General features: G+C 35.8%; 3 protein-coding genes across 3 annotated transcripts; 1 reads left to right on the top strand and 2 right to left on the bottom strand.

Annotated features, from left to right (window-relative positions):
* Positions 1-101: 101 nt before the first annotated feature.
* On the top strand, positions 102-829 carry LOC106326406. The gene is made up of 3 exons (XM_013764394.1): positions 102-188; positions 277-352; positions 432-829. The coding sequence occupies exons 1-3, from the start codon at positions 177-179 to the stop codon at positions 707-709; spliced, it is 366 nt and encodes a 121-aa protein (XP_013619848.1). The 5' UTR covers positions 102-176; the 3' UTR covers positions 710-829.
* Positions 830-1,040: 211 nt separating this feature from the next.
* On the bottom strand, positions 1,041-11,434 carry LOC106324491 (flap endonuclease 1-like). The gene is made up of 17 exons (XM_013762454.1): positions 11,239-11,434; positions 4,346-4,476; positions 4,235-4,293; positions 4,086-4,145; positions 3,946-4,002; positions 3,049-3,094; positions 2,924-2,971; positions 2,756-2,818; positions 2,491-2,541; positions 2,288-2,407; positions 2,128-2,212; positions 1,984-2,065; positions 1,794-1,908; positions 1,692-1,720; positions 1,478-1,505; positions 1,307-1,408; positions 1,041-1,118 (listed from the first exon to the last, which is right to left on the bottom strand). The coding sequence occupies exons 1-17, from the start codon at positions 11,432-11,434 to the stop codon at positions 1,041-1,043; spliced, it is 1,350 nt and encodes a 449-aa protein (XP_013617908.1).
* A 5,780-nt stretch (positions 11,435-17,214) lies between these two features.
* LOC106325926 (transcription factor MYB86-like) lies at positions 17,215-18,792 on the bottom strand. The gene is made up of 3 exons (XM_013763976.1): positions 18,499-18,792; positions 18,284-18,413; positions 17,215-18,171 (listed from the first exon to the last, which is right to left on the bottom strand). Exons 1-3 carry the CDS (start codon positions 18,629-18,631, stop codon positions 17,412-17,414), a joined length of 1,023 nt encoding a protein of 340 aa, XP_013619430.1. The 5' UTR covers positions 18,632-18,792; the 3' UTR covers positions 17,215-17,411.
* Between the last annotated feature and the right edge of the window lie 1,947 nt (positions 18,793-20,739).

Raw genomic sequence — 20,739 nt, forward strand, 5'->3', positions numbered from 1 at the left:
AAGACATAAAAGTCAAGTCGCTTCTCATAACTGTTACAGAGAAGCTTCTTCTATTAAAGGAAGATGTTGAGAAATGAGGAGAACATCAAGAGACAAAACTCTATATATGTTTCCAAGTTTCCTCTCCTCTAATCATATTTCCAAATCCCATATTCTTCCCCATTAATCTCTCCATCATGACGGTTAAGGTAACAAAACATGCTCATACTAGTATTATGAAAGCCATATGGTTTCTTGTCATAACTTATTCGGTTTATTTGGTTCGGTTTTGAGCAGAAAGTTGAGATGCAAGTGGACATCAACTGTGGGAAATGCAAAAACCAAATCATGCAGGCTGTCACAGAGCTAGAAGGTATTGCTTCTTTTTTTTCTTATAAGAAGTGTTATCAAATCCACAGATATAATTATAAAGACTGAGATTTTGAATGCAGGTGTGAATCAGGTTGTACTGGATGAAGAGAAGAGCTTGCTTACTGTAGTGGGCACAATGGATCCCATCTGCATTGCGGAACAGCTTAGGAAGATCAAACAGAAACCAGTAGTAGTCAACATTGGACCACCAAAACCTCCAGAAAAGAAGCCAGAGTGTTGCAAGCCTTGCCTTCCATACTACAATAATACATGTGACCTTCCATACTACAACTACAATACCCGTGACATGGTATCAGTTAGCACCTATGAGAACGGAGGCGGCTGCACCATTGTTTGAAAATCCCTCATTTCATCTCTTAGCCCTTCATGTAAAATCCTGCTCTTTGTGGTCAAGACAAAGTTTCTTATGCAATCATGTTTCATACTTTCCTGTAATGAATCTGTGTTATTAGCTGAACCAAGGCTTAAAATATTATTGAAAATATATAATTTAACATGTAGATGTGCTTTTACAATGGTTACAGAAACAGAGAAAAAAACAAAAAGCAAATAGACTGCTAAAACTTAGGAACAATCATCACAGTTGATTGATCTACTCCCCAGATCTTTGCAGTAGATTATCTACTAAGTTACACAGCCTTCAGCTTGATAACAACTTGGACTGTGACTTATTTCTTCTTCCTCCCACCACCACCTCCCTTGGCTTTCTTATTTGCTGCTCCTTTAGTGTTACTCTCTGGGGTTTGCTATTACCAAATAAGAAACAGTTTGTCAAGCACCAAATGAACTATGTATATCAAGAAACATGTGAAACACAGATTGCTTTAATGATCCCATGAAACCTAAGAATGGAAGAGCTTAGTCTATGCAAGATAGTTTCACTCATTTACAAGTCAAAAGATTTCAACTATATATAAAGTTGTAAAAGACAAACTTTTCTCTTAGCAGGCATGGATGAGTTAGCAACTGGCTTGAAAAACGACTCCAGCCTTCCCTGGGAGGACTTGTTCTTTGCAGATTTGATTTTCTCTACAGCCTATATAAGAAAATCACAAAGAATAAACGATAGAACATGTATGGTGACAACAAAGTATGAATAACATACCTTGGTTACTCTATCTATGTTGAATCCAGTGGCGGAGCCACATTGTACGAGAGGGGGGCATTTGCCCCCAACAACTTTTTAAATTTGCATGTAAATTACTGAATAAATTAATACACCCCCATTGTTTTGATCAAATATACGTTTGATCCATTGACTAATTTTATTCGTGCCCCCAACAAAAAAATTATCTGCCTCCGCCCCTAACTTGAATCCATTTTCATTCACCAAAAACTGGACTATACCCTGCCAAAGGAGAAGAAAAAAAAAAACTGAGGTAACTAAAATGATTTATCGAAGAATCTAAATGGGTTTAGACATCTTCATCTGGAGAGATCCACTTGATATCAAGCTGCTCTTCATCTGTTAAAACATCAGGTTCTTTAAAAAGTTTACGAGCTTCATTGTATGGCCATTCCTCAGGTATTTGATACCTATACATAAAACACCACAACGGTAAACGTCTTCAACGAATCAAATTACTCGTTGATAGTTTAGAAGAGCTGAACCTGTCTTTGTTAATATTTTCGAGTATAGTCTCAATGGATCCATGCTGGCGAATAAGCTTTAGAGCAGTCTGCCCGCCAATACATGAGGCACAAAATGAGTGTTAGTTCCTAAGCTTCTGTCTAAATGATAAAATAAAAAGATACCTCGGATGCTGTCACAGTAGTCACATCCTGACAATATGCACAGGTCTATGAACTGGTCCATGGTAAGCTGAAGGTCTTCTAATATCTGAAACGAGATTACAAAATCAGAGATGATCACATTTACTTTAAGATGTAGCGTGTATGAGAGGCGAGGGTAAACCTTAGCAACGTCAAATTCCATGACAGGGATCTTTCTGGAGCTAGGATCCATCAGGTGGCGGAGAAACTTAGGTGCTCTAAAGGTTAAGGAATCCATATCTTCAGAAGCCACACCATACACCTAAACAGATAGAATCATATTATAAGGAAACATTGCAGCTGTTTGTAACCTGAAAAGAGAACAGAGAACAAAAAACGACAGACCTTTCCTGATTTGCAAAGTGCAGCACATTGCGCTTCAGCTTCGGAAGTGGCCTGTATGTATACAAAAGCATCAGCCTCTCTTAAATTTAACCATTTCAATCAATGTTCAAGAAATCGCTAGGCAGCAATTAGACGCTTTATAAGAGATTATTGTTTAGCCGATTTATTTAACACCTAGACCGATTTTTATAAAATAGTTTTGTTTGGATTTCAAATTATTACAAAGAAAGACAGAACTCATAGCAACTCTGGGGCTTCTGCACACAACAACAGGCACCCCCATGAGCCTTAGGAGTCTTTTGCAGTCGTCATTGTGTTGTTTTGTCACCTAAAAAATGGAGAATTACACAAGGTATCATCAAGAGTCCTAGATTCAATTGCTTTGAAGTGGATGGTATAGAAACTAAAGGAGTCCAGCGATACATAGAGGGACCTTCACAGTTCGTTTGCTGCACTTCTCAATGTCCTCCTTGTTTCCCGCCTGTCAGCATGCAACAGTTTCTTAAACTACGCACTTCCAGTAGTTAAATAAAGATAAAGCAAGCAAGACTGACATACCTCAATAGCACCAGTTAAATCCGCAGTTGCATCTGCTCTCTTCTGAGTACCTGAACCAAGAAGGTTACCAAGCAAACTCATTTGAGCAGCTAGAGCCGTAAATTGGGTTAGCCCACGTCCATTAGCCCATATCCATTTGTCCATTTATTGTTTGCGGCCAGAGAGTGACCATGCCCATTAAGAACCATGTCTATTAAAGACCAGACCCACTAACACCCATGTTTACATGGGTTGCCATGGAGTCCATGATAGACCATATAAGAAATTTTTTAATTTTGCGGTTTTGGCCGAAAAAGTCAATTTTGCGGTTGTGGCGGAGAAAATCGATTTTAGCAAAAAATCAGATTTTCCGATATTGGCGAGAAACCCCGATTTTGAGGTTTAACGGGAAAACTCGATTTTTGCGGTTTTGGCGGGAAAACTCGATTTTGCGGTTTTGGCGGAAAAACTCGATTTCCGGTTTTGGCAGAAAAAAAAATCAATTTTTGGTTTTGGCGGGAAAACTCGATTTAACGATTTTGGCAAAAAACCTCGATTTTGCGGTTTTGGCGAAAAAATTGATTTTGCGGTTTTAGCTGGAATACTTGATTTTATGGTTTTGACAAAAAAAATTTAATATTAAGATTTTAGCGGAAAAAATCGATTTTGCGATTTTGGCGGGAAAACTCGGATTTTAGAAACCTTAGCTTTTTGTGACCATTGGACCGCCCATGTCCACGTAGTCCAAATCCATTAACGCCCACTACCCATTGGTCATGTGATTCTTTTCCATTTATAATCCGCATGGACAAATGGGTATCACCAAATTAGACCCAGTTATATTTGGACATGGGCAACCAATGGTCAGCTCCCGCCCATTTGACAGCTATATGAGCAGCACTCAAGATACTAAAAGCTTACCGTTTAGCTATTTCTTGTCTCTTTAACCCCGGGGGCTTCCCATCGAAAACATATCTGTAGTAAACATTCATAACTAACTTAGAAAAAGTGGTATTAAAAGAAAGTAAAACAAGAATGTGGGGGAGAAGAACATTTACACAGGCTTGATTCCAGCTTCAAGAAGACGGATTGTTCGATTAAACATCCCTTGCAAATGGCTAGAACATTACATAAACAGGAGACACCACATTAACATAAGAACACAAATGCTAAAAGACACAAACAGGGTAACACATGAGAGAGTAACCTAGTGACTTCCCCAGCTTCATTGGTAAGCATATCAGTCCCAGTTTTCCCCACCACAATCTACAACATTATCAGATTCTCTCAAGACTCAACAGTTCACATAAAAAGATACTATCTTTAGAGTGATTAGAAGAAGGTTTCCGTCTCTCTCTCTTAGTCTCCGGGGACTTTTGATATCTCCCGCGCTTCTGAACTCGTGTGGGCTCTGTTTATCAAAGTCCACTAGGTGTTGCTTTCCAGGGCCTGTTAACACAAAAGGGCTATTAAGTAGTTTAGGCCCATAGGCTATCCGCTAGGCATCAAAGAGTTTTGGTTCTTTTGGTCTTATTTTGGAGGAAATATGTAAATATACAATTTTTTTTTGACGTCATGTAAATATACAAATTAAGAGATAGATTGTCCTGTGAATGATCTTTTAGTTAAAAATCATATGGAGATTTCGAAAAGGAAAATGTACTTGAGTTCCCTAACTAATAAATATTTATTGTTAAATTATTTGTATTATAGTCATTATAATAAATGCCAGCAAGGAAAAGAAAAAAAGAGTTTAAAACTATGACCAATATTAAAAGTACTCGTGTTCAAAACATGCAACTGCATACACATAGTTCTTCTGAATGTTTCAAACACAAATGTTTGAGGTTATAACTTTTTTATTGGTAGTTGTTTTTGATATTTTTCCATAAGAACCGACTCTGAACATGATCATTTTAAAAGTAGTGTTGATAACCAACACAGTTCAAATGAAATTTTAAGTTTGTCTAACCCAAGTTTTTTTTCCCCGTACATTAAACACATTTTGTTTCTTTTTTGGAGTTTTAATATGAATTTGATGTAAGTTTTAATTAAGTCAAATATGAAAAGATACGTTTTTGAAAATATTAGGATACGTTTTTGAAAATATTTCAACAAGTTTGATCAATTCATATATATAAGTTTTGGTTGTTGTATTGTAGCCAAAACATTTTATGTGAATTATATGTTATTAAGTTTGAAAATATAAATTTAACGGTATTAATTCGAACATCATTGTTATCGCTAGGCATTGACATTTTACCCGGACCCGAGGACCCGACCTGAAACCGACTCGAAAAATCATGACCCGATCCGAAACCAACCCGAGCTTTTTATCCTGTTGGGTCTTGTTGTGAAGGACCCGCGGGTCTTGGACCCGACCCGAACCCGAACCCGAAACTCGAATGGGGTACTCGAAAACCCGAAATTTCTAGTATATATTAGGTATATATGGATGTTTCAGTTTATTTTTGGTATAATACGTATTTTCTTAAGTTTCAAATCTTAGTTTTTGGGTATGGTTTTGGGTTTCGGATAAAATTTTATATTTTTAAAAATATAATTCGGATAATCATATAAAATGTTAGATATTTTTCATGTCCTTGGATCAGATTTTAGATAAAATTTCTCATATTTTTCGAGTATTTAAATATTTTCTATGTGTTTTAGTTATTTTTTGGGTTGGACCCGACATGACCCGAACCGAACCCAATCCGTAACCGAACCCAATCCGAATTGACAATCTCTGATAAGACCCGACCCGACCCGGACCCGAAGCGACCCCAAACCGAGAATTTCAAATTACCTTATCGGATCCTAAACTCTTAGATCCAAAGGACCCGGATCCGCAACGACCCGATCCGAACCCGATCCGAGGACCCGAATGCCCATGCCTAGTTATCGCACGAAATGTTTTTTTTAAATCCCCTATATATTAAAAGAGAAACATTACAACCTTTGAACCATGATACGTGTCATCACGAGAATCAATTTCAAAATCCTTAGAAAATAAGTTTGTCCATCTAAACATATAGTATACTTTTTATTAAACTAATCATATAATTAATTATTAATATAAAAATATTTTTCATTATTTCTTTAAATAGAACATACGGAATTACCTAATTTGATCAACATATATATAATAATTAACGATTTTAAATAATATAAATTTGATAATAATTTATACTTCCTCTATCATTTTTGTTTTATATTAATATCATAAGAATAAATTAGACAGTAAAATTAACCAAATAATAAAAATTTCGATTTTTCTATATGGTATATTTTGAGTTTTTGAAAAAGAATATAAATTAATAATCTTTTAAAAATATCACTTTGAAAATTTGTGATCAGTGGTTTAATTTTTATATATACCAAGATACAAATATTCATAAAATTATATGAGTAAGATGTCTTATTTAATAAATTTTAGATTAAATGTATATACATATATACAGATATCGTTTAAATTATATTATATATTATATAAATGCATAAATATTTAAATTTCAAACTTTTTACTGAACAAATACTAAGAATTTAATATTTTAGTTTCAAAATTTTCATTGAATTTGTAAAAATGATTATAAATTAAATAAAATTTGAAAAATTCCATATTGAAAATCTTGTTATCAATGTTTCAATTTATTTCGTTATCAAAAATAAAAAATGATCATAAAACCATGTGAATAGGAAATTTTTATTTAATAAATAGTCATATTAAAAAATATACTATACATTGATGTTCATATTATTTAAATTTAATTATAAATAATATAAAATATAAAAATAATTATTTGAATTTATTTACAATAAAATAATTGTAAAAACAATAATTATTTTGATCTATATGTCCGCACTAATTTATTTATATATGTAATAGTCACTGATCTCTCACGATTTTAATATAAATTAAAAAACACAAATAAATAATATTACATAAAATTTTATATATGTATACAACATTCACTCCGCCCAAAGCGCATACCTTAATCTAGTATTTTATTATACAGGATATAGTACTCTCGCGCTTTAAATATCAAGTCCCCATGACTGGTTGATTGATAATGCAACTTTATAATTTTGCCTTGGCACCACCACACCGTTGTCTTTATCAATAAGCTAGATTTTCGTTTACGTTATCGTTAACTCCATCTTAAAACGACAACGATCCTTCTGAAAATTAGATACAAAAACAACCCCATAAAAAATAATCTAGTATTTTATTATGCTCTTTTATTGTAAAGACAAGTTGAGAAACTTAAAACAACAATGATCGAATAAAACATAGAGCTAAAGTAGGGCCTCAATTATTTTGGCTCACATGCAAATTATGAGGTGTAAGGATAAAAAAATGGGACCTTTTTTACAAGTCTTCAAAATACAAATGATCAAGTCATAAACGTTTGCTTTTGAAAATTCTAGAGTCTCTGTATTATTATATTCTCATTCAACAATTAATCAACTTTGGAGGAAATATTAAAAGAACTAGATTTTTTTTCCGCGCTACGTGCGGATAGTATCTTATAATTTTTTTTTTAATTTAAAACTTTTTAAAATATTTAAAGTTTGATTTACATTATTTTGTACCAAAAAACATAAATATAGATAAGAAAATAAATCATATGATCAGCTTATGATTTTATTTGTAATTTTTTGGACAATATTAAATTGATTGATTTATTGCTCATAGTTAACAAATTTGTTTGATTAGTTTTGGTTTCAGTTCATAGAAATGTAGTATTATATTTGGTGAATGTATATATGTTTTGTTGTTACAATATCTGAGTTTTCATGTTAAACAAATACTCCATCTATTCCAAAAAGATCTATGTTTTAGAAAAAAGAATTATTCCAAAAAGATACATGTTTTACATTTTACATGCATAAATTAATTATAAATTGTAAATTTTAAAAACATAATTGTGTTTATTAAAATTTTTATTGGTTAAAACTTTTGGAGAATATTTGATTACTGAAAATAATGCATTGGTAACTAAAATCTGATATATTTTTTTAATAAGAGTGAAAAACCTAAAATGTACATTTTTCTGAAACGGAATGATTACTATTCAAATTCATGACTTTTAATTTGTAGGATTAAATGTATATTTTGTTGTTTTCTCTTGTATACATACAAATTTTATTATTTGTTTTGTTGAAAGTTTTGTTTATTGATCATAGACATATTAATATGAATTTTTATCTCGGAATTTTACGGTATTTGTTTTTGTATGCTGAAATGTTTTTCATATTTTCAGTACCTAGTTATACGAATAATAGGTACATGTGTGTTTTTAGAATTTGTTTTGATCCCGCAAACTTGAGCAAAACTTTTCATCATGTCATCTCATCCATGTTTTCCTATAACCTTAGATTCATTAGATATACTCATTAGATACCTCGTTAGAACCCTTTTCGTATCCACAGATGGCTTTGCCTATCCTTTATATAAAAGGTATCACATTGGACTGAAAATGGTGACTGATAAACCAGAAAACATGTATGTTTATTTGTGCACGTGGAAATCTTACCTAAAAAGTAAATTGTATTGGTTGTACTTGTATATGTCTGTCGTACCAACAACAATGTAACTTTGGATTAAGTTTATGTGAAATTTAAAATCGAAGAAAAAATCATAGAAATTTAATTTCACTAAGAAAGGAACACAAAAGATGACTTCAAATCGTAACAAAACTAATTTATCTATTAAAAATCAAAACAAAAGAATAAAGCTTCAATTCTTCAATACACCCAACCTAATTACAATATCTGATTGATGCCTTGAGCTAGACTCATACGAAGAAACACCATGTCATAAATCTGCATTGAAGCTTGGTTTGCTTTAACAGAGATTTGTCAGTGAACATAAGTTCAAGTGTAATCACTTGCTTACAATGTTCTCTCTTCAATCTTCATATTCTCATCAACCACTCTCTCTAAGTTATCCGACCATAAACTCTTATTTACTCAACATACCTCCGTTCTGGATCTTCTTGTTCCTCACCAGGTTTTAGATTTGTAATCCTTTCCAAAATAAAAAATTCAAAGTTAAATATATCTGTAGATGATAACACAAACAAAAACACACTTAACTTTGAATTTTTTTATTTTATATTTTCAAAGAAAGAGCCATTACTTGATAAGTTGGTTTCATCTCCAATCATGAATTGAGAAATCAATGGTTCTTGATCATCATCAATAACAAAACACTGCTTGTATTCAGATCAAATGTAATCTCTTGCCATTGTTCCAATAGATAAAACATACCTTCTATAACTCCCATAACCACTCATAATCTTCATTTCCTAATCTTCTTCTCCATGACAAAGTCAATGAAGAATTGAGCCTAAGTCTCTAATATTTTCTCCACCGGTCGATTATGTAACCAAAGCGATCAAGTTACTGTGGATGATGATGATTAAAGAAATCAACTGTCACGTACTTGGTTCTGATAAGGATGCCTCCTTTGGAATTAATGGAAATTTTCTAGAAATGGATTAGCCTAAACATCAACTTGGAATCTCCTGGTCCTGGTGAAACAAAAGTGGAGAATGGCTTGCACGGTGGTGACTGCCGTTTGATTTACCATAGTGCTGGGATGCGTTTTCTGAGCAAACGATTGTTGGGTTGGGATATATATATAGTCTCAAGACGGAAAGGAGAGAGCTGGGATATTATATTTGAGTGATTAATTAAGAGGTCTTCAAGAGGCATCAATATCATTGAGTAAGAGGAGGGATGTGGAGAGTTACACGCCGATTTGTCTGGAGGATAGCTTTGATTCATCATTGTTTTCGTCGCAGGCGTTATACGGAGGAAATGGAAAGACGGTGAGTTTTGGAGGGTCTGTAGACGCCGTAAGGAAGAGGAAAGTAGTACAAGCGGGTCAATAAAAGAAATGGGCCTATTACGTATCACAGATTCGTGACCCAACAGCTTACATCTTTGATTACATGGACAAATGATTGGTTAGAAATATTTTGTCCTATGTGGCACTTCTACAATTACTTCAATTTAGTTTCTTTTATATAGTAGAGATGGTCTTTTTGGCTTTGTATGACATCGCTTTGGCTCTATTGATACTTAAAATGAAAAATATAAAAAGAAACAAAGAATCATCAATATATTATAATTAAACTAAAAGATATCATCATAAATTTGAAGAATTAATAGAGTCGGACCGAAAATATAGGCATTTCCTTATCAATTATCAAAGAGAGCAAGATAAAGAGAAGCCGTAGGCGTCAGTCTTTCAAATAATAGCCGACAATATATGCAACTTTCATCTCTTCTTTTGATTTTGGTTTACGTAAAAAAAAAACTGTATAATTGCTCAGTCACATCATTTTCATATAAGGCTCGATACACAGATATTCAATAAGTCCATGATCATGACCGTCATCACCATTTAAAGGCTAAAGCATGTCAAATTTTTCATCAATGCACATATTTACGTTACTCTTGTTTAACTGATAAGTTGGTTGGGGTTAAGCACTTAAACTGATATGTCCTAATTAACTAGTAATAAAATCTTGAATGTAACGACATTTTTCTTTGTTAAACATTAGCTTTTTGCATGGCTTTTCTAGTTTTATCAACACTGTATCAGCAACAAGGTCCCAAGCATAGGACTTTTGGTCCACCTCCAAAAAAACACCAACCCAAAAGCTGCCCTCATGTGAATTATATTGGGATATTGTCAAAAGGGTACATACACACCTTCGAATTACGTATTCATCATCGTACAAGATCAAGGGTCCCTTCTACCCCCATGACTTCTTTCCTTTTATGTAAACGATGACCATAAATCGAAACCTAGACTAGTTTGTGGAACTTGCAATTGTTATGTTAATTTCTTAGACGCTGAGTGTATTAGACTTGTAAAAAGCTTATGATCATTTATAATTTTATCAATTTTGTATTTCTAAAATAAATTGATGAATGACGATCACAGAAACAAAATATGTAAATAAACACAATAGATGTAACTGGAAAAGATGGTTTTATTCATTCATTCACACAAGTATATATATTACAATATACACCAACGTTTGCCGTTAAGATATTATCTCCTAGATTACATCATTATCTCTAACTCTCTTAAGTATATCCTAACACATTGTTATTATCCTCCGATATCTCCTCCAATACTCCCCCTCAAGTTGGGAATATGAAAGTTTTGTACTCCCAACTTGAATAACAAACACTCAAACTGAACTCTACTCAGTGCCTTATTCAACACGTCTGTGACCTGTTCCGTTGTTCGCACGTGAATTGTCTCCAGTGTCCCATCCTGTATTGCATCTCGAACCTGATGACAATCAGACTCTATATGCTTAGTTCGCTCGTGGAAGACTGGATTTACTGCGATGTACATAGCCGACTTGCTATCACAATACATCTTCGAAGGTCTTTGACTGTGGAGCTCCCAAATCATTCAACAACCGCCGAAGCCATTTAACTTCCCTGGTTGCTTGAGCCATGGATCTATACTCTGCTTCAGCCGATGAGTGAGACACCACACTTTGTTTCTTTGTTTTCCATGACACTGGTGAATCTCCCACTAAAGTGACATATGCACTCAAAGATCTTCTCGTAACTGGACATGCCGACCAGTCAGCATCACAATACACCGACATATTTAATTCACTTTTCGAGCTTAAAATTATCCCCTGACCAGCTGTTCCTTTAAGGTATTTCACAACCCGCAGAGCAGCGTCCCATTGCATCTCTCTTGTCGCTTTCATGAACTGAGACAGTATATGTACTGAATATGAAATGTCCGGGCGTGTTATTGTCAAATAGATCAAGCGCCCTATCAATCTTCTGTACTGCTCAGCGTCGCGTATAAACGGACTCGTATCAAGCACTAGTTTGTGTTGTTGCTCCATTGGAGTTGCGGCTGGCTTCAAACCAAGTAGACCAACATCTGCAATCTAATCTAATGCGTACTTCCTCTGTGCCAGCATGAACCCTTCATCACCACGACCCACTTCAATGCCAAGAAAATACTTCAATTTACCCAAGTCCTTCATATGAAAACACTCACTTAAGTAGTCTTTGAACTTGTTCACAAACTTTACGTCGTTGCCACAAACCAACAGATCGTCAACATAGATCAATACCCTGAGTTCTATACCTTTCCTTGAGTATATGAACAATGAGTAGTCGGCATAAGAATGCTTAAAACCATACTTCTTGAGTGCATCAGTAAGCTTAGCAAACCAACATCGTGGAGCTTGTCTCAGACCATAAACCGCCTTATGCAATCTGAGCACCTTGCTGGGATCAGAACACTTGAAACCTTGAGGTAGCTTCATGTACACCTCTTCTTTAAGATCTCCATGTAAGAAGGCATTGTGCACATCCATTTGATGCACAATCCAACCTTTTCCAGCAACCACACGCAGCAAACTCCGTACTGTATTCATCTTCGCCACCGGAGCAAACGTCTCTTTGAAATCTCTGTTTTCCACTTGCCTATTTCCCAATGCCACCAAACGAGACTTTGGTCGTTCAATTGTGCCATCTGCGTTATATTTATACTTGTAAATCCACATGTTTCCAATGGCTTTCTTACCCGGAGGCAGATCAACTACACTGAACGTCTCATTTTTTTTCAAAGGCCGCTATCTCTTTCTGCATAGATTCACGCCAAATCTTCTGCAGGAATGCCTCTTTGTAGCTCTTTGGTCCTCGATCGCTTGTTGTGGCGGCTAAGAACACTTTATGAGCTGGAGAAAAACGTTCATCAGAAATATAATTCTCAAGAGGATAAGGCGTGCTACCTGAGACCGTTGGTGAAGACTCTGATTTGAGATCGTGATGGGGTGATTTGTCTTCCAAGAGACAAGCATTGTAGCTCACGTAATCTCTCAACTTAATAGAAGGTATTTTCTCTCTGCAACCTCTTCCCATTTCTGGTTCTGGCGTTACTTCTTTCTCAGATTCAGTAGTCTCTTTGTTCACTAACTCCCTTGATCCAGTGTTTGTCTGATCAACTCCGGTATCAACTTCCTCTGTAGCTGAACTTGAGATCTCTTCTGGTTGTGTCTCAATAGTTGTCTGCATCATATTCCCTTTGTCTCCCTCGATATATATTATCCAGTCATCATCTGGTCCCCCTGTTGGCTTGGCTTGTTCCATCGGTCCAACATCATTCTGACTGTATGGGAACACTTCTTCTGAGAAGCTGACATCTCTAGACACTAGAAATTTGTTGTTGTCTAGATCGTAGACCCTCCAGGCCTTCTTCCCAAATGGATATCCAACAAACACGTATCGTCTGCTTCTTTCCCCGAGCTTGTCTTTATCTCTGTCACGCCTGTGCACATAGCACGATGATCCAAACACACGCAACGTTTCATATGGTGGCTTGGTACCAAACAACTTCTCATATGGCGTGCATCCATCTAACAACTTGGTGGGAGTCATGTTAATAACATGAGTAGCCGTGGAGATCGCCTCACCCTAAAACTCAACCGGCATACTAGATTGAAACAACAATGCTCTTGCCACATTCAAGATATGTCTATGCTTTCTCTCCACCCTCCCGTTTTGTTGAGGTGTGTCAACACAACTTGTTTGGTGCACGATCCCTTTCTCCTGAAAGAACTCTCTGAGACACATGAATTCCGTGCCATTATCACTCCTGACCTTTTGAAGCGGCAGTTTGAATTGTCTCTCCGCATAAGCATAAAACCGCTGCATAACTTTCTTAACTTAGGATTTTGCCAGCAACAAGTAAGTCCATACGGCTCTAGAGAAATCATCCACAACAGTAAGAAAATACACAGCTCCGCATGACGCAGGCACTCGGTATGGACCCCAAACATCCACATGAATAAGTTCAAAATACTGACTTGTTTTATTGATACTGTCAACGTCTCTTGTTTGCTTAGCTCTAAAATACACGGCACACGGACTAGAGCAAGCTTTATTCAAAACACCAGAAAGCATAGGTAAAGAAGAAGAAATCGCAAAAGCTGGATGTCCAAGTCTTCTGTGCCACAAGAGTTGATCCTTTTTCCCATCAGCTCTGTTAGCTCGTCCAACTCGCACATCTCTGAAGAAATACACCCCATCACGTTCCTCACCGGCTCCAATCAGAGTCTTCAAAGAACGGTCCTGCAAGACAACAATGGTATCAGTAAACAACGCGCAACAGTTGCTATGTTTCAATAGCTTTGATACTGAAATCAACGTGCAGTCTAATGACGGCACAAACAGAACAGCTTTTAGCGATATCTTGTCACTAAGTATCAAGTCTCCCATCTGACAAGAGGTAGAAGTACCACCATCTGCAAATCCAACAACACATGGTGGGATTTCTCTCACACCGACCAGCTGACTTATATCGCCAGTCATATGATGCGAGGCCCCGGAGTCTATAATCACATCACCAAGACTCTTACCCGACAACTTCTCTGACTGGCCACCAGTCTTGCCATCATTTATGATCTGAGTGATCGCTTTCCATTGTTCTGGAGTGAGATCAGGTCCACCAGCACCGTAAGCACTGGTTGCATGTGCAGTGTTTGCATAACCACGGCCTCCTCTTCCAGCAGTGGAGCCACCACTGGAACCACCACGACCTCTGCCTGATCCTCGTCCACGTTTCTCATTCATCCATTCAGGATAACCAATGATCTGCCAGCAGTTGTTCTTCTCATGTCCTGTCTTCCCGCAGTGTGAGCACAAACGATCCCTTGCTCTGTTTCCAAAAGCAGAGTTATTACTTGTGTCACACGCATCAGTTTGTCCTTCACGTCGAGACATAAAACCAATCGCTTCTTGTGGAACTGCTTCACGAGCTTTGGCTGAACTCAAACGTGCTTCCTCTTTGATTACTTTGGCATAAGCCTTCCCCAAGTCTGGTAACTCGTCAGCTTCTATTATAGCTGTCATGACGTTCCCAAATCTCGACTCATCCAGTCCCATAATGAACTGGTGAACTCTTTCATCCTCTCTTTCTTTCTCATAAACAATCGCAGCAGAGCAGCTACACGCCGGTGGTGGTTTGTAAGTTTGCAACTCCTCCCACATCATCGCCAACTTTCCATAATAATCTATGACAGCCTGTCCGTTTTGTCGACAAGAAGCAAGCTGCTCCATCAGTTGATGAATCCGAACCTTATTTCCCACTTCAAAGCGCTTCTTCAAGTTCTCCCAAAGTTTGTAAGCTTCGGTGATGAAGGTCACAGTAGATCGGACCCTCGGCTCTATTGAAGATCTGATCCACCCCACAATCATTGAGTTCAAACTCAACTAAGACTCCAAATCTGGACTCCCTTCGGCTGGTTTTGGCAGGGTTCCGTCAACGAAACCGTTTTCCTTCTTTGCTCTAAGAGCATTCATCATCTCCATCGCCCATTCGTTGTAATTGTCACCTTTCAACTGAACGGACGTGATCAAAGCACCCGGATTATCCGACGAGAACAAAGTGTATTGTGATGTTATCATGTATTACTCTGTTTCGTCACCACTTGCTTCGATTCATCTTCATCACCCATCTCTCAGCTCGTGTGTTAAACATTTTTATGCTGATCGACGCTCTGATACCATGTAAATAAACACAATAGATGTAAATGGAAAAGATGGTTTTGTTCATTCATTCACACGAGTATATATATTACAATGTACACCTACGTCTGCCGTTAAGTTATTATCTCCTAGATTACATCATTATCTCTAACTCTCTTAAGTATATCCTAACAAATTGTTATTATCCTCCGATATCTCCTCCAATAAAATATGATTTGAAAATCAACTATAAAGAAATGTATTAAGTTTGTTACAAAAATATATATTTAGTTCAAAAAATTAAGAAACAAGAATGTGTAATTAGTCTTCTTTCATGCACGGAAACTTTGAACTCCGATTGGTCTTTCACATGCTCTCTCCTCGTTTTGCATATTACATCCTCCTATTCTCACACGTCGTTTTCAAAACTGTGGGAAATCGATTTTGAGAAGTAAAAACAATGAGTATGAGAACTGTTCACAAGTGAAGCACATTTTCATCTCTCTTTCTAAAGGAGACACAAAGATATGGACTTCGATCCATTCTAAGGTATGAAATGTTTCATTCACACATTTTTCACTTATGATTCAGTCTCAATAGCTAAACCGGCTAAATATAGAGAAGTTTTTTGGGATAGAGAAAGATCAGATCTTGACTTCAAATTCTGAAAATCGAGAAAAATTAACCGTCTCTTATTTTTTCTGTCTGCAATCAACTAGAGAAAAAATAATAATTAGTAAAACCCAAAACTTCTTAATAAAAAAAAGAAATTCTCTGTGATAACCATTTTTAGTTTATTTTCACAAAATAACTCTCAATAAAAAAAATGATCAAAATAAGTTTTATTAAAGGGTTAACTAATCTAGACTTATGGTTTATAATTAAAGGCTGGAGTTTTGGGATATGATTTCAAATTTAAAAAAATAAAAATTAAAAATTAAAAATTTCAAAATTAAAATGAGCTATTTTTGTCATTTTTAGAACTCTTTTCATGACAAAATTTTAAAAAAAATTATTTGAGAGAATTGCCCTAAAAAAACTCTTAATGACATTTTTTACTTTATATAAACAATAACTCCTTTGAGTTTTTTTAAAAAACATTTACACCAAAAAAACTCTTTTGAGATTTGATTAGTTTTTTTCGTTGGTGCTAAACAAAAATTAGATTATTTGTCAAATTAATTTATCCCTTCTTATAGTATTATAAGTTCTAATATTCCATATATCTATAGTAAACGTAATGATTAAATATTAATTCTAAGATATGTGAATTCCTAGCTTTTACAAAACATACTCCAAAATCATTTTATTGAATTATATTCTAAATTTTTGGATATTATCATATTCTTAAATGAAAATACGGTCGATATATTTTGTAATGTAAAAAAAAAAAAAAAAAAAAATTTGAGGCACACTTGGTATATATGTTTAATAAGTACAAATTTGTGGGTTCATTGCTCACGCATGCATCTCGTTGTCCGGAATCACTTTTCCGAATAAGTCCCCACTCCAAGTTAGGATCTATTAACCTCTTCTTAAAGAAAAACACCGCCCATCTTGACCGGGACATTTTTACTTTATTTTCTAGGTTGTGTTTGTTCTTTTTCTGAAAAAAAATTATAATCAGTGAATAACATTTCTCAAGTAAAGATATATAAAAAAATTAACGTGACACTCTATTAAGATCAAACTCATGACAAGGAAGAAGAAGAAAAATTAACTACATCTAAGCACGCGAAAAAATACATGAGGAGAAAATTTACACAGCCAAAAGCAAATAAACTCCGGTCCGTGAACGTGGATAGAAAATGAAAAAAAAAATACTATTTAGACACTCTCTAGCACATGTTAATAATCTAAAGGCTCTGATGAAACGCCATGTTATTAAGCTTCTGAAGGTTTGTACCGTACAAATCAACCTCAGCATTATGCAGTAATCTCGCAGCGCTTTCGTTTAGTGATGACGATGATGATGATGATGATCCCAAGTAGTAATTGGCAATGTCTGGCTTCACCTCTGCTTTTAAACCAGTTTCTGAGCTTTGGTTATGTTCTGTGTAATGAAGAATTTCTGATGGCCATGACTTCATGTCTTGATGATAATGAGGATCCATTACATGATTATTATTATTATTCATGATTTGACTAGCTTCTGTGAAATGATTACCATAGAAAGCATTATAAATACTGTTTCTCTGAGATGGAACTGTGTTTCTGCAGTAGTTGAGCTCCCAATTGTTTGGAACAGGGTTGAAGTTTGAAGTCATCTGGTCTAAAACTGTTGGTGTAGTAGTAATTGAACTGAAGCAAAACGCAACGTTTTGATTAGCCGTCGTCTTGATCTCCGGGAACCAAGACGGACCTAGTTGTGATGAGATGACCATCGATCGATCATGGTCGTTTGTTATCAAACCCGTTGACTTTGATACTTCTGAAGTAGTTGATGACGTCAGCTTCTGATCTATGACGTTAAGAGTTTGGAGGTCGCTTACTAAGGGTTTATGTGTTGTTGGGTCAATGCCTTTTATTCTCAGCTTCTTCTTAAGACATGAGTTCCAAAAGTTTTTGATCTCGTTGTCTGTTCTTCCTGGTAACCTAGTTGCAATCTGAGACCATCTACACAATTCAAAATCGATTCAGACAATGAAATATATTTCAAATTTTACATTATTATTATATATATGTATTCAAAACTCTATATAAATATGTTGTTAATTTGTTAATTAACCTGTTCCCTAACGCAGCATGGAGCTCAATAATCAAGCTCTCTTCGTCTTGAGAGAATGCTCCCCTCTTTAAGTCTGGTCTCAAATAATTTATCCACCTAAGCCTACAACTCTTTCCACATCTCTGTAAACCTATATGATCATACCAACCATAAATATAAACATTTAATACATATCTTTAACTTTTCAAATATAAGAGCACATGATGAAACCAAACCTGCGAGTTTGGGGACAGAACTCCAACAGCCATGACCATGTCTAGTTATGTAATTGAGAAGTTTCTCATCTTCTTCAGGAGACCAAAGTCCTTTTCTAAGCTTTTGCTTATAACAACAGGAATGTCTTCTCATATTTATATGTAATATGTATATGAATGAAGCAATTGATATATAAGAGTAATGAAGAAACAAGAAGCAACTGATTTTTTCTTTTTTGAGAAAAAAGGCTATAGATTGCTGTAAATATAGGGAGTATTATGACATATGAAGGTTCTATAAGGTGATAGAGGAAGGAAGATGATGGAGAAATTATTATAAAATGAGAGTAAATGTGATTGGCGATTTCGGGTGTAAAACTTTTATAATCGTTTGCTTGATATAATTGACACCTTTTATGGGACCACAATATAGGAAAAAAAAAATCAAGAGATGAACTAAAAACCTAGTAGAAAACTATTTGTTTCCTTTACAAAATAGACAGAAAAGAGGTTAATATTTTAAATAAAAAATCGTAAATTTTTATTATTTTTTCTAAATATATAGATAAAAAATAAAGGTATACATTGGCTGCAAGAATTTATCTATAAGACTACATTTAAATAAAAATAACAAATTAACATTATTGTATCGTAAATTTATAAAAACTATTACCCTCGTTTTATTACACTGTGGTTTTATAAATTTTCACACACATAAACGTACATACTTAATTTTTTTGTTGTACTTTCCATTAAAATACTTAAAAAAATTATTTCCCCACTTAATAACCTAAAGTTATAAGGATACCTAGAGTTATATTATTAAATGCACAAAGTGAATTTTGATTTGGAGAACAAAAATAAAACTGTATTGTCTAACGAAAATAGTATAAAAGTTAGTGGTTAAAATAAAGGGAATGCACACCCTTGTTTTTAAAACAAAAAAGAAAGAGAAAACTTAATTTCTCCAATTGATTAGATGACTATTAAATCTAGTGCTGACAAAAAGTTAGTGTTTGTGGGAACCGAAATTCGCACTGTCGATTTCCGTTTAAATAAGGAAACTAAGAAAACTCTAATTTTCCAGAGGTCCCGGATCTCTGCGAGAGCCAACGACAAGTGACCAAATATATGCGGAAATCATGAAAAGATAACAAACGAGTTTAGAGAAAACAGTAGATCTTATTTCGAGTCCGCGTAAGAGCGTTGCGATCATTACAAGAGATCATAAAAGCTTTGGCCGCAAAGACTGTCAGCGAGTTACTTAGTTCTAGCAGCCTAAGAGCTCAAACCTAGTTGAGTCGCAGCTCGATAACAAAAGACGAAAAAGATACATAAAAGGTTTTTGATTGATTTCGGACTGAACCTTGTTAAAGGCTGCCTACGTACCCCTTTCGAGGATCAAGCCGAACGTAGTTCAATTGATAGAGCTGGACAAGAGACCGAACTGCTTGGGCGAGTTCGTCTAGTAATTGAGTGCCAATCATAGAAACCTAACTTGCCGAGAATAAAGCCTAAAGTTTCTAAGTGCAGAGAATTTCGAATGTAAAAAGCTCTCCCCCCATGCTCCTCGCCTAAGACTTCTTATATACTAGCTCCAAGGTCGGTTTACGCTTTTACTCTTCTGCCCTTAAGCCGTCATAGCATAAAATGGAGATATTCCATTTTTCCCGATCTTCACAGTTATCTTCAATATTTATCCGCGGAAACTTGACATTTATCCTTCCTTGTGGGCCAAGCGTAAACCATGCTGTGGTTTACGGGCTTTTGGTTAGGAAATCGTAGAATGGGCCTCGAGTCGTTTTTTAGGTACCTTTGGGCCGTCTTCTGACTCGACACGTTTACTACGAATTTTCCGCGGTTTCTAATCCGCGAAGTCTGATCGATGAATTTGAATAGCGGAAAACATGGACTGAGCTTGCTACGGTCTTCGGGAGATAGCATTCGAAGGTTTGACGAGAATGCATGGATTGGTGTCGTATCTATGTTCGGAAGGGTTCAATCGCTACACAGCGGCCGAACTTTGGCTCGAGCCCGATCGTTACGTAGTGACCGAGCGGGACGAGCGCTTGGTCGCTACGTAGCGACTGAGCTTTGGCTCGAGCTCGGTCGCTACGTAGCGACCGAGCTTTGGCTCGAGCTCGGTCGCTACGTTGCGACCAAGCGGGACGAACGCTCGGTCGCTACGTAGCGACCAAGCGGGACGAGCACTCGGTCGCTACGTAGCGACAGAGCTTTGGCTCGAGCTCGGTCGCTACGTAG

Source organism: Brassica oleracea, chromosome C2, assembly GCF_000695525.1.
Source record: "Brassica oleracea var. oleracea cultivar TO1000 chromosome C2, BOL, whole genome shotgun sequence".
In the NCBI taxonomy this organism is placed as follows: domain Eukaryota; kingdom Viridiplantae; phylum Streptophyta; class Magnoliopsida; order Brassicales; family Brassicaceae; genus Brassica; species Brassica oleracea.

Excerpts from the sequence above, each read along its gene's own strand:
- LOC106326406 (XM_013764394.1), top strand. Across the intron at positions 353-431 it reads GGCTGTCACAGAGCTAGAAG|GTGTGAATCAGGTTGTACTG; the intron begins GTATTGCTTCTT and ends TTTTGAATGCAG.
- LOC106324491 (XM_013762454.1), bottom strand. The coding sequence starts at position 11,434 with ATGTATTGTGATAGCAAGTCGGCTATGTACATCGCAGTAAATCCAGTC. Across the intron at positions 2,408-2,490 it reads CACTTTGCAAATCAGGAAAG|GTGTATGGTGTGGCTTCTGA; the intron begins GTCTGTCGTTTT and ends CTATCTGTTTAG. Across the intron at positions 1,119-1,306 it reads CCATGCCTGCTAAGAGAAAA|CAAACCCCAGAGAGTAACAC; the intron begins GTTTGTCTTTTA and ends ATTTGGTAATAG.
- LOC106325926 (XM_013763976.1), bottom strand. The coding sequence starts at position 18,631 with ATGAGAAGACATTCCTGTTGTTATAAGCAAAAGCTTAGAAAAGGACTT. Across the intron at positions 18,414-18,498 it reads TTCTGTCCCCAAACTCGCAG|GTTTACAGAGATGTGGAAAG; the intron begins GTTTGGTTTCAT and ends ATGATCATATAG. Across the intron at positions 18,172-18,283 it reads CATGCTGCGTTAGGGAACAG|ATGGTCTCAGATTGCAACTA; the intron begins GTTAATTAACAA and ends TGAATTGTGTAG.